The sequence below is a fragment of the Hyperolius riggenbachi genome, chromosome 11, assembly GCF_040937935.1.
Source record: "Hyperolius riggenbachi isolate aHypRig1 chromosome 11, aHypRig1.pri, whole genome shotgun sequence".
Lineage (NCBI taxonomy): Eukaryota > Metazoa > Chordata > Amphibia > Anura > Hyperoliidae > Hyperolius > Hyperolius riggenbachi.
The window spans coordinates 87107604-87124918 of NC_090656.1; the positions used below are offsets into that span (position 1 = coordinate 87107604).

General features: G+C 43.7%; 1 protein-coding gene across 6 annotated transcripts in view; it reads right to left on the reverse strand.

Annotated features, from left to right (window-relative positions):
- Nucleotides 1-404: 404 nt before the first annotated feature.
- The window catches only part of RAB3IL1 (RAB3A interacting protein like 1), a 77152-nt gene continuing 60241 nt past the window's right edge, over nucleotides 405-17315 (reverse strand). For 5 of the 6 annotated variants that reach the window (XM_068261319.1, XM_068261322.1, XM_068261321.1 and 2 more), the window contains 3 exons: nucleotides 10269-10368; nucleotides 7439-7505; nucleotides 405-4115 (listed from right to left, as the gene is read on the reverse strand). In XM_068261319.1, coding sequence (XP_068117420.1) covers nucleotides 4033-4115; nucleotides 7439-7505; nucleotides 10269-10368 — 250 coding nt within the window. In that variant the 3' untranslated portion in view covers nucleotides 405-4032. Of the gene's footprint in view, nucleotides 4116-7438; nucleotides 7506-10268; nucleotides 10369-17315 lie in introns of those variants that run through there. The other variant, XR_011024898.1, reaches the window with a different exon arrangement.

Sequence of the window (17315 nt, forward strand, 5' to 3'; positions counted from 1 at the left end):
GGATTGTGTGCTCACAACCAAAGTATATGGTTTATAATAATCCGAACATTTGTATAGCGCTTTTCTCCTGTCGGACTCAAAGCGCTCAAGAGCTGCAGCCACTGGGACGCGCTCAAGAGGCCACCCTGCAGTGTTAGGGAGTCTTGCCTTGAACTCCTTAGTGAATAGGTACTTGACCTAGCCAGGATTCGAACCCTGGTCTCCCATGTCAAAGGCAGAGCCCTTAACCAGTACTCTGCAAGGATTAATGGTATTTCAAACCTGGATAATGTGTAGAACTGACCTGAAGGGAATGGTTATATTTCTTAACAAATGCAAAGTTTTACTTCAAATTGGTTGACAGGTAGCCAAAAAAAAAATATTATATATATATATATATATATATATATATATATATATATATATATATATATATATATATATATATATACTTTACTTTTATTTTAGTGTTGAAGTTGATGTCCCGTTACTTTTGCTGCACTGAATTATGGATTGGGACATAGTTTTGTTTAGAGACATGCTGCTGCAGCCTAAGGATGAAAGTACTCACATATCACCTGAACGGGTCAGGGTGGAAGCTGTGCTGATCCTGGTTGGAGCCTGTCCATGTTCAAAATTCCCATCATGCATTAGGTGCTATGTATTGTTCTATAGGTCCCTATGTAACAGATTGTTTTTAAATCTCTGGAACGAATAGCCCCACACCATGAATATATTTTACATTATGAGCCAGTTTGCATGCATTAATAGCAAACAGAGCTGCATTATTGAGAGATTCCTTAGACAATCGGCTATATACTGTATGCTGTACATACAAGCTTCAGCACAAATGCATGGCATATAACAATATATGACAAGATGCAATTTTATTTTTTAGCCCCTATTCATAATAGTTTGTTTGCACCTCCAAATGGCTTGTGCCTCACAGGAGATACAGTCCTACCGTAGCTTTCACTGAATTCAAGCTTGTTCTGCCAGAGAATCAGAGGCTTGAATCATCTGTTAACACAGCATGCAAATAGAAATCTGTGCATTAATGAACAGCAGCCAATCACAGATTAGCTCTACTCTTGCTGCATTTTATACTGTTAGCTTATATTTGATACAATAGTGTAAGCCCTGTGGTAACTCCAGGTTTGTTGACAAGTCCCAAACACATTCTATCCAAACATTTACAAACATCCTTATAAAATCATACTTCATTGAAGACGTAACACTATGAAACTGACTGATCTTACAAAAATAATGTAGTAAGGACAAGTGTGCATGGGCATCAGAAGCAGAGGTAAGCGTGATTTCTAGAAAGGGGAGTTAGTGTTAGGACTGGGGCTCACTGGAAACCACTATCTCTGCTAGTGTTTTTTGTGTTTTTTGGAGTGCTCTAGTGCTTTTGAAGCAGCCCCAGGTACTTTGAACGTGCATGATAATACATTTACATTCATCAGTAATACAACATATTTTGTCCATTTCATGTCAGTACTTTTTGCTTCAAACATATGGGCACTAGGAGAGGCTACTACCAAAACCATCATCACTCAAACAGAAAGTAGTCAAAGATAACTGGGGGAAGGCAGCAGCTAGTCTTTCCCTCCCAGCACAGATCACTTGATCTTCACCCTCCTTCTCCCTCTGAGATTCACTCTTTGTGGCCAGCCCTGCAGCTAGTCTCATAATGATAAGAATAGCTGAGCTGCGGTGTTGGCCACAAAGAGTTAATATTTCAGCAGCATAATGAGGAGCCCCAATTCTTCTGCTAGATCTCTGCTTTCTAAAGGGATCTCTGGGTCACATGACTATTTTTTTGGAACAGTTTCATCAATAATGAAAGCTGTATGAATAATGGCATAGTCCACCTTTACTACCAGTGACGGATCAGAGAAGGTGAACTAGAGCTTTAACCAATCCATATACATATAGAACACGTGTGCAGCTTAAAGTGTACCCGAGGCAATATGGACATGATGAGATAAACATGTGTATGTATGGTACAAAACATTAATAACCGGGCTGTCTTACTTGTTTGATTATGCTGCCTGAAAGAGTTAATTTCTAGGCATGCAAGTGACAGCTTCTGTCTTGTCGTTACCTTGTCGGGAATATAGTAATCATCACTGATAAGCAAATTACAGCCAGAGTAGTTTTCCTGGTAGAATACAACTTCTGAGGGCAGGGATAGATAAAATCCATGAACTACTGACCTTTTTCTAACTCTTGGACACTTAATAGGCTGCCACTGATGAATGTCCATAAAACATTCAACTTACTTTGTAAATCATTTAAATATAAAAGAAAACCCTGGGATACTGATACTTAAGTCATTTTTAGGAGTAGAACGATGAATACAATTGTTTATCGCATCAGTTTATTTTCACCTTGGGTTCACCTTAATAAGACCATCTACATGGTGGCATTGTAATACAGTGTGCTGAAAGCAATATAAAGGCAGCCATCTGTTTTCCTCTTTGAAATGCAACTTGTCTTTGCTGCTATTGGGTTAATGATTCTCTGTTCTTATACTTAATGTATCATAGAAGAAGTGAGCAGATCAGGTCTTCAGACTCCACTGACTCCACATTGTTCCAGATGTGAAACAGACACTGAAGCCAAGAGATCAGCATCACAGCCAGGGGACTGCTATTATTTGGACAGGAAACATGCAACATCCCTCAGATGATGAAGCGCCTACTTCCAACTGGTATCTTTAAAAGGGAATATAGCTGACATCCTCCATATCACTATCACTGCCTGTTTCTATGAAGTGGTAGCGTACTTACGGTACTTAACAGAGCTTGAAATATCATAAAATGAGGCTCTTATCAATCATTGCACTTGCTTGTATTGTAAAATATTTCCTTATTTCCTGATATGTTTACATTACAATAAGTCAGCCCCGCCCCCCATATGCAGTGTTTGCAAATGTTATTATTTAAGACGTTCAACAGGGATATGATTTTAAAGGGTAAATGTAACCATCTATGAGCAGAAGCAGTGGGAACAGTTTCAAAGCTAGTTATTCAAGCGCCGATCAGCACAGACTATTATTAGTATAGGCACAGAAGAATAGCTTCTACTTTACACACTGGATGTGACATGCCTGAATCTTAAGAGTGAGTAAAATAAATAATGCTAATTTGTTTCATTATTAATCAAGACCTCATTTTAAAGAGGAACTGCAGTGAAAATAATAATGAATAAAATTGCTTATTTTTACAATATTCATTTATAGATTATTTAGTCAGTGTTTGCCCATTGTAAAATCTTTCCTCTCCCTGATTTACATTCTGAAATGTATCACTGTGGTCACATCTTTAGTTCTGCCAAGGGATCTGTACTGAAGGTTCAATGCACAGAGGCAGATACTGCTTGCTTGGCAGTTGGAAAAAGACGTTATTTCCGACAATGCAACGAGGTTCACAGACAGCAAACTGTCAGGACCATGGTCATGACATCACACTGTGGGAGGGGTTTCACCAAAATATCAGCCACAAAGACCCAACTGATGATCTTTGCAGGGAAAGGTAAAGATTTCTCGTGAGAAAGGGGGTATCAACTAATGAATGGGATGAAGTTTAATCCTGGGTTAAAATTCCTCTTCAACATGAACCTGAGACGAAAGCAGTCTCAGGTTTTATACTTACCTGGGGATTCCTCCAGCCACTCAAGTTCCAGTTTCATAATGACTTCATGGGTCTGTGTTCTCAGTAATGTTCAGCCTATTCAGATGCTTGTCATAATCTGAGATCTCTTATAAGTGTGCTTAAGCCATGCTGGTATTTAGACATCCCTATTCTAAGTAAACAATCACTATTGTGTAAGCTGCTATATGTGCGTTGCCTATTTTTTTATCATGATCACTTGCGTCTTGTACCGTTTGTGAGAATAGTGATGTCCCCACACAGAGCAGGTGTAACCTCACAGTCTGATGATTCCCACAGGCACTCATAGGCTTGTGCTCGAACATATCACTGAACCCCGTAGCAGCTGGATAAAGGCTCCATATCTGTCAGTCGAATGATCCCTCCACCGACATCGCTAGGACTCATTGATGTAGAAGCCAAGTTTGGCCACTGACATTTCACGGCGAAGTCTCATGATTTCCCAGAATATTAGTTCCGCTGTGGGGTGACAGAGAAGGAAACTTACTGTTAATAAAAGCACATTCAGTACAAACTGTCACTTCACATTGAGTATGATAAAGAAGACCCCAGGCAAATACAATGGGTTTGATTCACTAATGCTGGGATTACACCATACAATTTTCTTTTACGCTGGGTGTAGACGGGTCGACACCTCCTTATCAATTGAGCCGCTGATGGCTCGATTGATAATATCCGACAGGTCCGATGACCCGCCGGATAGATTCCACGCTCGATCCCCGCGGGCTGACAATAGCGGGGAATCGAGCGGAAGATAAGGAGCGCCTGCGGGGACGAGCGGGAATCGATCCGGCCGCCCGCGGGGACGCGGCGGGAGTCGATCCAGTGGCTAATCGAGCCACTGGGTCAACTCGTGTATGCCCAGCATTAGAGTCTTCTGTTATGCTGGGCATACATGGGTCGACCCGGCGGCTCAATTAGCCAAAGGATCGACTCCTGCCGTGTCCCCGCCACCTTCTGGATCGATTCCCGCTCATCCCCGCGGGGATCGAGCGGGGAATCGATCCGGCGGGTCATTGGACCTGTCGGAAATTATCAATCGAGCCATCAGTGGCTCGATTGATAAGGGGAAACGTACCGTGTATCCCCAGCATTAGATTTTTCTGTTAGATTTTCTGTTAGAATGCATAATTAGATTATTTTCTGTAGAGAATAGTCATTATCTCTGGTGCATTGTCTTCTGGTTATCTCCTGCTGAGTAGAACAATGCCTAATTGCTCGGCAGATAGATGGTAAGATAGATACATTTCCAACATGTTGAATTTAGAGAATCTAACAGAAAAATCTAACAGAAAATTGTATTGTGTAATCCCAGCATAAGACATATACCATGCCTTATCAGAGATAACACGCCTTATCAAAGTTAACACGCCTTATCCGAGTAGCACAGCAAACTTATGCCTGCTAATTGGCAATGATGAGAGCTCCACTCGTCCTGCCCTGAGCCCCTGCGGGTTCGTAGTGCTTGCTATGCTACTCTGATAAGGAGTGCTAACTTTGATAAGACATGCTATTTGTCTTAGTCAATGAAGCCCAATGAACGCAAACCTTAAGCGGAAAAAAAGTATGATATAATGAATTGTATGTGTAGTACAAATAATGAATAGAACATTGGTAGCAAAGAAAAGAGCTTCATATTTTTATTTTCAGTTATATAGCTTTTCGTCTGTTTTTTTTTTATAACATTACATCATTCTGTCATATTTGCAGTTTAGAAACCACACTCTGTCTTTTAAGCTCTAAAACAAAAGCAGAAATAATGACCCTTTGAACTTTACTGCACTAAAACCTTATCTAAATCTGTCTCTCACTGTTTCTTGGCTGTTTAAGTGCTTCAGAAAACAGGACTGTAGTCAACTGTATTCAAACCTTTGGGTCAAATAGCTCAGAGAACCTCTTTTGCATAGATAACAACTGAAGTTTTTTAACTCTTCCTGTACTAAAAAACAACATGCAACTTTTTTTTTTGCTACTAATGTTTTATTTATTTGCTGTACTGCACATACAATTCATTATCTCATACGTTTATTTTCGCTTCAGGTATGCTTTAATCTGGTAATTTGTTTAATATAAAATGACTAAATATGTAGATTTTTAAATGGCCACTTTAGAGAAAATTCTGCTACCCCTACAGTAGTCATTCATCTAATAGCAGCATTATAAAATGTTCAATGAGCTTAGTGTGCACTGCTGCTCAGAAATGTCACTTTTCTGATAGGAGGGCATCCAAATTTACTGCTTCCCCCATCAGCGTTATGGCCCAGTAGACAGGAGCTTGAGATAGAAGAGGCTAGAACATGGAAGACAGTCAGTGGCGTCTCTATCATAGGGCGCAGGGGGGCGTGGCGCACCGGGTGTCAGACACCCAGGGGGGTGTCGCCACGACCCCCCACAGCAGCACAGCAGGAGGGGGAAGCAGGGCTAGAAGGAGGGGCTGTGGAGGCAGCAGTAGGGAGGGGGGACATATCCCCCCCTCCCTCACCTGGGACTCCTCCTTCTGCCTCTCTCTCCCCCTCCAGAAATTAGCGGCGACAAGTGCGGGGCAGCCGGAGGCGTATGGACAATTACTCACCTGATTTCCGCGTTCCAAGCGTGGAGCGCAGCGTCATGACGTTACAGGTCTCCGTCTTCAATGCCGCCCACTGTGCTTCCTGATTAGCGGAAGCACAGTGGGCGGCATTGAAGACGGAGACCTGTAACGACATGACGCTGCGCTCCACGCTTGGAACGCGGAAAACAGGTGAGTAATTGTCCATACACCTCCGGCCGCCCCGCACTTGTCGCCGCTATTCTGGAGAGGGGAGAGAGAGGCAGAAGGAGGGGTCCAAGGTGAGGGAGGGGGGGATATGTCCCCCTTCCCTACCGCTGCCTCCACAGCCCCTCCTTCTAGCCCTGCTTCCCCCTCCTGCTGTGCTGCTGTGGGGGGTCGTGGCGACACCCCCCTGGGTGTCTGACACCCGGTGCGCCACGCCCCCCTGCGCCCTATGATAGAGACGCCACTGACTGTCTTCCATGTTCTAGCCTCTTCTATCTCAAGATCCTGTCTACTGGGCCATAACTAGCCATACTGGGGGCAACTATACTAGCTTACTGGGGGCAACTATACTAGCCATACTCGGGGAAACTATACTAGCTTACTGGGGGCAACTATACTGGCCATACTGGGGGCAACTATACTAGCTATACTGGTGACAACTATACTAGCTATACTGGGGACAACTATACTTACTGGGGGCAACTATATTAGCTATACTGGGGGCAACTAAACTATACTAGCTATACTGGGGGCAACTAAACTATACTAGCTATACTGGCTGGGGCAACTGTACTAGCTATACTGGGGGCAACTATACTAGCTATACTGGGGGAAACTAAACTAACTATACTGGGGGCAACTAAACTAGCTATACTGGGGACAACTAGTTTCACTGGGGGCAACTATACTAGCTTCACTGGGAGCAGCTATACTGGGGGAAACTGTACTAGCTATACTGGGGGCAACTATACTAGCTATACTGGGGCAACTATACTAGCTAATACTTTAAATTACAGTTAGCTCCACCCTCATCTGGTCGTGACCAGGCCCATTTTTTTTGCCGCGAAGCACGCCGCAGGTTGTGGCCACGCCCATTTTTTTAGGGGGGGATGTCTTTTAATACCCAGCACCGGGTGCCAAATGCCCTAGGTACGCCACTGAGACTGATGTTGAGCTTTGTTCTGAAGGTGTCATATAAGAATGCTCAGGAGTCTAGGCAGTTTGGACAGGACACAGAGATACTCACTGTCTTGGCGCACCAGACCCTGCTGTATATAACGAATGTAAGTGAAGAAATTGCACACAGCTGTTATCTGAGGAAGGAAAAAAGGGGATTAATAATGGCAGCTAGCTAAAAGGCCTTATTTTGAAAGATGAAATGTCACCAGCAACCAATTACTTTTATTCTCTTGTCTATAATTGTGTTCATAACTAAAATATAAAAACATTTTACAAACATGTTTAATGGTACACATAAATATTGAAGGTGTATGGCCGGTAGAGGTGGTGAGTGAGATCCCCAGACTGCAGGTAGCTTGCAATTATGCTAATCAAATGCACTTCCCAGTGATTTTGATTGGCTTAATCTCATAATTGACATGCAAATTGGATGTATCAGAATCTTGTTGACGTTCTCTAGGCACATCCACCTGTTAGGCCCATATGCAATTAACTTTTTCACCTGAGTTATCTCCTAGGAGATAATTTTCATCTTCTCTTTAAACTAACTTCTGACCATTTTACAATTGAAAAACGACCCAAAAGTGGTTGAAAAAGTACTATAAAATGTATTTTTAGTATTTGTTTGTTTGCTGGTGGCTTAAAAGGCATTTAATGACAAGTTGTGAAAATATCACCTATGAGAAAACCCAGGAGAAAAAGTGAATTGCATATGGCTCTTAGTGTTTTGTGAGTGGAACAGAGTGATGCTTTACTGGTACATTAAGCAAGTCTTTAAAGGGGAACTTCAGCCTAAACAAACATACTGTCATTAAGTTACATTAGTTATGTTAATTAGAATAGATAGGTAATATAATCTCTTACCGACCCCATTTTTAAAAGAACAGGCAAATGTTTGTGATTCATGGGGGCTGCCATCTTTGTCATGGGGGCAGCCATCTTTTTGGTTGAAAGGAGGTGACAGGGAGCAGGAGACACAGTTCCAACAGTCCTGTGTCCTGATAACCCCTCCCAGCTGCGCACACTAGGCTTCAAATGTCAAATTCAAAGTGTAAAAAAAAAAAAATTGCACCAAAACAACAGAACAAGAACAACAACATCAGAAATCATGCTTTGCACAGCATTAGGGGGTAAATGCCCGGGCAGTTTTTTTCTGTGCAGCTAAAAATGAGGCTTGTATAAGAGAAAAAAAGTTCTGATGCTGTGAAACATTTAAAGAAACACCAGGCCTTTCCAGTGCTGCTGAGTCAATTTTCAGTCTGGAGGTTCATTTTAACATTAAGTGCCTTAGGGTCACTACCTCCCTATCTGTTAATAATCTTTCAAGTGTCTGGTATTTAATAAAATAATTCTTATTTTAATTGGGCTTGCCTGTTCCTCTGTGAGGTAAGCCTCTTATTTATATTTTTATGTATGGCTATTCTAGATAATATTATTACCATATACTTTGGGGTGCATCCTCCCTCCATGTTTTCTGTTAATAAGGCTGCCATAGTGACTGAGCAGCACTGGCTATCACTAACAAAGCTCTACTAAGCATTGGGAGTTTAGCTGGACCTCCAGCAGTATGTACTGGTAATAGAAGAAGGGATGATAGAGTAAATACAATATACTCACAAGTCAGGGTTACCTCACAGGCAACCACTGATAATGCAGGTGTAGAGATTAGACCTGACCCCACTCAGGATTAAGAAGTCACTCTCTGTAGATAGGAGAAAATGGGGAAAAAACACCCCTCCACCAAGGGTGGACTTGTATAATGTTATAGGAATACAGAGGCGCCAAAAGAATAAAAGTATCTAAAAAGTTTAAAAATAGAGGAGGCAGTGGTGGACTTACCTCCTCCGAGCAGACACAAGATAATATTGATGTCATATCAATAAAGCAGTTTATTTATACATTCCACAAGATCAACGCGTTTCGCCTCGGTTGTTGCCTCAGTGAAGAATCTAACGTGAGTACAGCAGTCCCCCCGTCCCCCTTTATGTGTCGGCGAGGATCCGCCTAGTGCATCATCTCAGCTCAGGGCAAGTAAAGGTTTTCCTAATCACCCCACCTGTTCTGTGATGCACCACACCATCAGCCCTCATCTATAGCAGCAGGATGCATTGCTAGCTAGGAGGCTAATGACACATCTGTGAAGCATCGGGCCATGAACTATGAGTCCTAATCTCTGCGGGGGGCAGAAATTGAGGGTGTGTACACATGTTAAGGCTTGTACACACTTGAAAAATAGTGTACAATAGTTTTGGGCACATTTGGTAGAAGTTAAAAGTGGTCCCCCCGTGACCACCATCATATTGTTAGCGATTGAGCGTGCTATGAATCCATGCCCAATTGTTACTGTTATTTCCTCCACAGGTGCTGGCAGCTCGCTTCTGCTGATCCTAACCATAACCATTTTCCAAAAAAGTATTGTTTTGGAAAACCATTATGTAAAGTCTGTACCTCCCTTTACTGTACTGCAGCAAACTGAGTCATTTGTTTGTCCTGTACTTACACAATTAGCCATTCAAACCAGTGGTGGCAAAAGGCAGGGGCAAAATTGTTCTTCACAGTCCTTGTTCAGGACTAAAATATATTGAAGTCTGGCTGCAGGTACAGTTTGTGGTATCTAGTTTCTAATGATTCAGTTGCTCTTGTTATTTGGCCTTGGCACTCTTGTGCTTGATTGGGGGCAAATCCTTGTAGCCATATTCCCAAACCTTCTAGAAAGCCTTCCTGGAGGAAAAGAGGTTGTTATAGCAGCAAAGAGAGGACCATCTCCATGTAAATGGATGTGAAATGAAAAGGGTAATCCTGTGTTCACTAAATTCTGTTTTGTACAGAATTTCATCTTAAAAAATTACATAGCAGACATAGGACCAATATAATTATTATTGATTATTAAAGCTTACCCTGGACCGGCAGGATGGTGAAATGAAATAATAATTCCCAGAATCCCCCAGCTTAATCCTATGGCGGCAAGAACGTGAAAGACCACTGAGTGCACATTTCCTGAAAACAGATATGAAGAAGCAGGATAAGTCTATACAAGTCATTCATACTCACACAATGACCAAAATCTCCACAAGGTTCATCTCTTTGTATAACGCTGGTTTGTTTATTAATATTTCTGTATATCTCTTATATTCTTCAAGGTGAAATTTCAGTGGAAACATCTCTTTGCACCAGATTCCTAGAAGCTTTTCAGAACCGTATTATCACTTTCATGAGGTAATCACATCCTACTTTTCTTCTCAGAAAGCGGGAGAAAGGCATGATCACATCATCTAGCCAACAAATCAGACTTTCAGATTGATCACCTGATTGATTTACCATGTAAGGAATTCTTAAGGAATTCTTGTTCATGGCAAATTCCCCTTTAGAAATGAATTGACTCAACAGAGGTTTATATTACTGTCTTTTTTTCTGAGGAGATTTCCCTTTAGTTTCCATTATTAGGATTAGGATTACTGCAACAGCAAGTGAGGGGAAATCATTCTTATAGAGCATACATGTCAGACTCTGGCCCTTGGGCCAAATATGACCTGCAGAGCCATCAAATTTGGTCTGCAAGTGGTTTCATTACTTTGCATTATGTTTGGCCCACTCTAGACCAAAAGGGAATCTATATTAGGAGGTGAAACCCTACATCACCACATAGGGGAGGGAGGGGGGAAGCACTAGACACCAGGGAACTGTCTAGGGTGGTGAGGGGGGACCACTATATATCAGGGAACTGTTTAGGGGTGGGGGGGGACCACTAGATACCAGTGAAATGTATGGGGGGGGGGGGGCACTAGACTCCAAGGAACTGTATGGGGGAAGGAAAAAGGGGAGGGCGCATTTCACACCAGGGAACTTTACAAGGGTAAAAAGTGCCCACTAGGCATTGAGATTGGCCCACAACTTGGTCCCAATGTTCAATTCTGATTCATCCAGTATATCAGCACACCGTTTTTCAAATAAGTCACGCTCTTTATTGAGCCATACAATCCACAAGATTAGCCGACAGTTGTTTCGGGGGTCTCGCAGGGTCCCCCTTTATCAAGACGTGTAGTTACAAATGCCTTGATAAAGGGGGACCCTGCGAGCGGAGCAGTGCTTTTCAGCGCTGCTAGATTTGGGCGCAGCCGGCGCCTCCATAGACTACAATAGGAATCATTCCTATTGCAGCGCTCAGTGAGTAACATCGGCTCTGTCAGAAGACGGAGCCGAGGTTGCTTAAAAACATAATAATTCGGCCTCTAGCAATCGCTTGAAGCCGAATTATTTCATTCCCCCCTATCCATGGCGGCTTGGAGGGGGAATAGTAATTAAATCGGCCCGGACTTGTGCAGAAGCAGGATCAGCCATATACCGCTGTATCCTGCGCCCAAGTCTACCTGCGCCGATTTCAAATGTACTCCCTGCGAGGCCCCCGAAACAATTGTCGGCTAATCTTGTGGATGTATAGCTCAATAAACTGCGTGACTTATTTGAAAAACGGTGTGCTGATATACTGGGTAAATTGGACTTTGAGGTGGCATAGTCTATTCCTCTATATCAAGCACCCGACTATACATATGGTGTGCCCACTCACACTCTCTTTACAGACTGCAATGTTCAATTCTGGCCCACTCTGTATTTGAGATAGACACCCCTGCCATAGAGGCACAGACAGCAGTATACACTCTTTTTGGTATGGAACCGTCACAGTTTTAATGCTCACAAACAAAACAATTTTTTCCTGTGCTAAAAAGCTGTGACCCAATCAAATGCCACTAAAATGTATATGCATATTGACTTTTCACAGACATCAATAAAAACCCTGTTAATGTCATTGCAAATTGGAAGTATTAGTTAAAAAAAAAGTAATTTGCTTATGTAGGTTAACTACATCAAAGTTCTCCCTGAATATTCCATACATGATTTTATTGCTGTCTCCCATAGAAAAGTTTTTGTCTCGCTTCCTATGCTGGTGGCTAACCTTGCTTGAATACAAGATGAGAGGAATCTTACCAATATGGACACAAACAGCAGAAAAAAAAATAAGTATTCAATCCTCCCCCTCACTCTATTGAAAATAAAAATAAGAGTTCCAGTTTAATGGCCATTAAAGTGTACCAGAAATAAACGATATTAAACGATAAAGATTTATACGTATCTGGGGCTTCCTCCAGCCCCATCCGCACAGATCGCTCCCACGCCGCCATCCTCAGTCTCCTCTGTCTTCTGTACCGGGTCCCGTAACTTCGGCCAGTCGAGGCCAGTCTGGGCAAGTGCAGTGCACTCTCTCCGTCGGAGAATAGTACTGCACCTGTGCAGTACTATTCTCCGCCGGAGAGAAACGAAAAGAGCGCACTGCACCGTTCTGCAGACTGGCCGCGGCTGCCCAAAGTTACGGGATAGCTTTTCATATCATTTATCTCTGGTTTCCTTTTCCTTCCGGTTCCCACGGACGTTTTCACAGCATTAAACAACGGCCACGATGCACACCATTTAAGTGCTGTCCATTCACGAGAATGGACATTCCCCGGTACAAAGGTTTACCATCATTTGCGCAAATGCCGAGCTCGATTGCGTCATTTCCCGTCATATGGTTTTTCCCTAGACACTGCAAAATGCAATGCAAAATCAAATCATGGAATCGCCGCCGGAAGTTGCCAAATCCTATTATCCCAGTACAAACACTACAAATAAAGGGGGACAAACAATGATATCAGCATTGTTGATCTTAATTAACAATTTATCACACAGAAAACTAAGTAATGTCATGCACTTATCATCACATAACATTCATTCTCAGCAAGGACTGTTTTAGTAAAGAAGCATGCATGTCTTGTCATGCAGTTCCTCTTTGACAAATGCATTTCAAAGCAAATATTGTCACATGAGATGCATGGTTGTAGTGCAGTGGAAGATGCTGAAGAAACTGCTTCTATACCTGAATTCGAGTTATCTTGTAACTTTTTACGTAAGTCCTAAACACTGAAGTTTCAACTTGGTTTCTGTGAGAATCTGCTCAGCTGCCTGTGCAGACAGGCAGCGTTTTGACCACTGTTCACGCCAGCATTCTGCAGGTCTCTTTAAGAGAGACTTTCTGTCAGTTCTGCAGCTTGTGTTGCTGAGAAATTTGCATACATTAGTCATGCAAATCTGTTACCTGCCTTCTTTTGATGACTAGCACTATAAAAGCATTCTGCTCCCAGAATGCTTTGCTGGACATTTCCCTTCCATGGTCTGTTCCTGATGGACACTGCTGGAGTGTCAGCCATTGCTATCTAGTATAGTTAATTCCTGGGGGTTGCTTTAGGCTCCCCTTCTAGTCCAGTCAGGTTGTATTATCTGTTTTGCCTGTTCCGTCTGTCTTGTGTTTGGATCGTACAAGCCCTAGCGTTAGCGGCTGTGGATCCTTCTGATTGAGTCTGGAGTGTAGGTTGAAACAGCGGTTGTTTCTGCCTACCTCATCTGTTCTGTGTGCCGTGTGTTTGGATCGCACTCGCCCTAGCGCTAGTGCTGGGGATCCTTCTGTTCTGTCTCCTGGGATCGCGCTAGCCACTTTTCGCTAGCGCTGGGGATCCTTCTGTTCTGTCTTCTGGGATCGCGCTAGCCACTTTTCGCTAGCGCTGGGGATCCTTCTGTTCTGCTACTCTGTCTCCTGGGATCGCGCTAGCTACTTTTCGCTAGCGCTGGGGATCCTTCTGTTCTGTCTTCTGGGATCGCGCTAGCCACTTTTCGCTAGCGCTGGGGATCCTTCTGTTCTGCTACTCTGTACTTGGATCGCGCTAGCCACTTTTCGCTAGTGCTGTGGATCCTATCTCTCGCTTGTCCCTGTTTTCGTGTGTCTGTCTTGTCTGATTCGAAACGCTTGCTGTAGGCTTGGTGAGGTAACCGTTAAGCAAGCGCTCGCGTTCTCTGTTTCGTGTTTGTCTGTCTTTGGTTAGTTAGGCGTGCTTGTCTCTGTTGTGCGTAACACGCGGAGACCGCGCACGAACGCATGCACTGTTGCGAATGAGTGCGGTGTTCGCGTTCAGCTAGCATTTGTTATTTTCTTTATCTTTCTCTTTGTATGATTTGCTGTGCCTTTGCTACCCTTGTGCTCTGTCCTGCTCAGTCTTGTGTCGCTATTGGCAATCGCCATTCTTGCGATTGCGTTTCCTACTTCGTTTCCGCCGTTGTGTGTTCGCCGTCGCTGGGTGGCGACTAATTTGGTGGGCACACATTGGTTCTGTCCTTTTGCTCTGTTCCCTGTGGGCTATCCAGCCCTGCCTGATTGTACCTTGTCCCGGATCTGTACAATTCCCATTTGGCATCTGTGGCTGTGCAGCGGCTGTGTTCGCCTGCACTCCACAGCGCCATCTGCCGGTGGGAATTGCCCTCTGCGGGTGCATAGCACCTAGCCTGGGTGTCCGCAATAATACGCTTGTGGAGGAAATCCGCCGCGTCAGCGCACGTCTGGTGCGCTGACCACGGAGACGATTCCGCAATCGTTACAGAATGTCCAGCCCAACCAAAATCCCCAGGGCAGAGGGAACCTTCGATTTTGTTCAGATGTCATTGCCTGAGGCAAAGGCATATGTGGATCCTATTATAGGTAGGATCGCACACTACATTAAAGCAGTTAAAAAGTCTGTCCTCGTTCCTGACCCCAACCCATATGGAGATTACCTAGATACTGGGTTGTTTGAACCGCCATTTGCCTCATGGGAGATTGGGGCCTTGTTGGAAGAGTTTGATTTCGATTGGAAAGCCTTTTGCGATTTTTATATCGCAAAGAGCGCGGATGACCTGAATGATTGTCTCGACTCTATGTACCTTTTGATCGATTCTGATGAATGTGATGAGTGTGATGTGGAACTGGTGATTTATGTGTGGCAGACTATTTTGGACGAATTGCACACACACCAACCAATTATTTCCAATAAAGAGACACCATTGTCACATGATTATTCCTGTCTTTCTGGGGTAAAGCAAGTGAGTTTGGACACTGTGCGACCTGAAATGAATGGGTGTGCCTTGACTGTGGACACCTGCGTGAATTCTGATGGAGTTTCTCCCGTTTGTTTAGAGGTTAAATCTGTGCGATCTGATGCCGGTTTCTCAGATGTTCCTGTCGATTGTGATCGGCGTGAGTGTGTCAGCTTTGTCAATGATTTGTGGGATCCCTTGTCATGTAAAAACAGATCTTCTCTCAGTACTACTTTAAGATCCTCCATCTATGATCTCGCTATGGGGAAAATTCCCAAACGATGCAGTTTCAAGAGTAAAATTAATATGATTCCTCATGTTGTTGTCACAACTTCCCCTAACATTGTTCAGTATGAATGCTCAGACCTAGTCAGGTGTGAATGGGAGCCCCCGTTCCAGAAAAAACAGCTCGAAGCGTTGGTGTATGAATTGGAGAACGATTCAGAGTCGTTTTGTGAGTACTACATTGCCAGAAGTGAATCTGTCTTGAGAGCATGTATAAGTTATGCTTCCGCCTTAAGAGAAAAAAAGGGGTGTGAATTTGACTTTGTGAGTCCGCTGATTTGTATGTGGAAAATGATTCTGAATGAATTACGTGTACGTCATTCAGGTGACGTTTGTAAAGATACATTGTCAGCTGGCGTTTCTGAGATCCAGCAATCCAGCCTGGAGACCTCAGAATCCCTGTCTTTGGAGTGTTCGGTTTCGCAACCTAAAGCGATTGTGGATTCGCAAATTTTGCGTTCTGTCTCCTCGGATTCGACATCGTTAGCCGAGTCTAAGAGTGAGACAGCACTTTGGTTTTGTAAACCTGATACTGAAGCACCTTTGTTCTGTCCAGAGAAGGTGTCTCTGAGCCTGCCCTGTATCATGAATAAAGACATTATGTCCACTCGCATTGACATTTGCGAGTCTGATTCTGAAGTAAGTACTGACTCTCCACCCAGTAATCTGGATGAGTCAATATTACCTTGTTTAAAATGTCCTGCAGTGTCCCTAGAGGCTCGTCTAGGTATTGCAACCATTGTTACCTGTTTCTCTGCTATTTTGGAATTGCAGTCTGGTTTGACTGCTATGGAGGAATTTCCCTGCAGTGAAACGAAACTCAGAAAGCCAGAGTTAGTTTCACTAGATATTTCTGTGTATCCCTGTCCTGATGATGAAATTCAGTCTCAGTTTATGGTGGAACCTTCCCTGGGACATCTGCCCGGTTCACAAAATAAAGTTCAAGCCTTGCCCTGTAACATGGATAGTTTAGAATCCTTCTTAGGAAACTTGAAAAAGGATGTTCCTGAGGTCCTGTCTGACCTCCTGGAGATCTCCGAGTTCCTCCCAAAGGGTGCAGAACTTGTAGGAGACGTCTCCTGCCCCCCAAGTCCTTCTGAGGTGTTGCCCACTTCAGTAGGCATTGCTGCCTTGCTGGCTACCTTTTCAGCTCTGATGGAGCTTCACGCCTGTGTAGTCAATGATGATATTATTGTCACAGAAATTTCTGAATTTGTATCCGAGTCTTCTTTTGAAAGTCCAGTGCCTGTGACCTCCACTCATGATGATTCTCTGCCCGGTACTGGTTTTGGTCTTGACGTGCCGGACTCTGAGGTTGGCAGTTCCCCGACATGTCCTGAGGTTTCTCCTGTGCTGGTGTACCCCAGTGTGCTCTGTGACCCAGAAAGCCCAAGTGTGCCTCGGTTACCAGCGTACTCAGATGCTTCCTCGGTGGAGACATGCTCTGATATGGCCTGCCTGCTTGCATGCCCAGAAGTGGTCCCTGAAAGTCTTGATCTTGATGGGTGTCCTCGTAATTCTGAATCCGGAATTGTCATTGGTTCCATGGGGGTTCTTGGTAATTCTCCATGTGAGCCTGGTGATTGTTCTACCCTCTTGGGATCTCTGTGGAGCTTCAAAAGGTTCTGGGAGATTCCGGGAGAGATTTTGCTTGGTACCCTGGATAAGATCAACGGTGGCTTTTGTGTTGTAAGGGACACTTCGAACAGGTATTGTGGCAGGTTTGG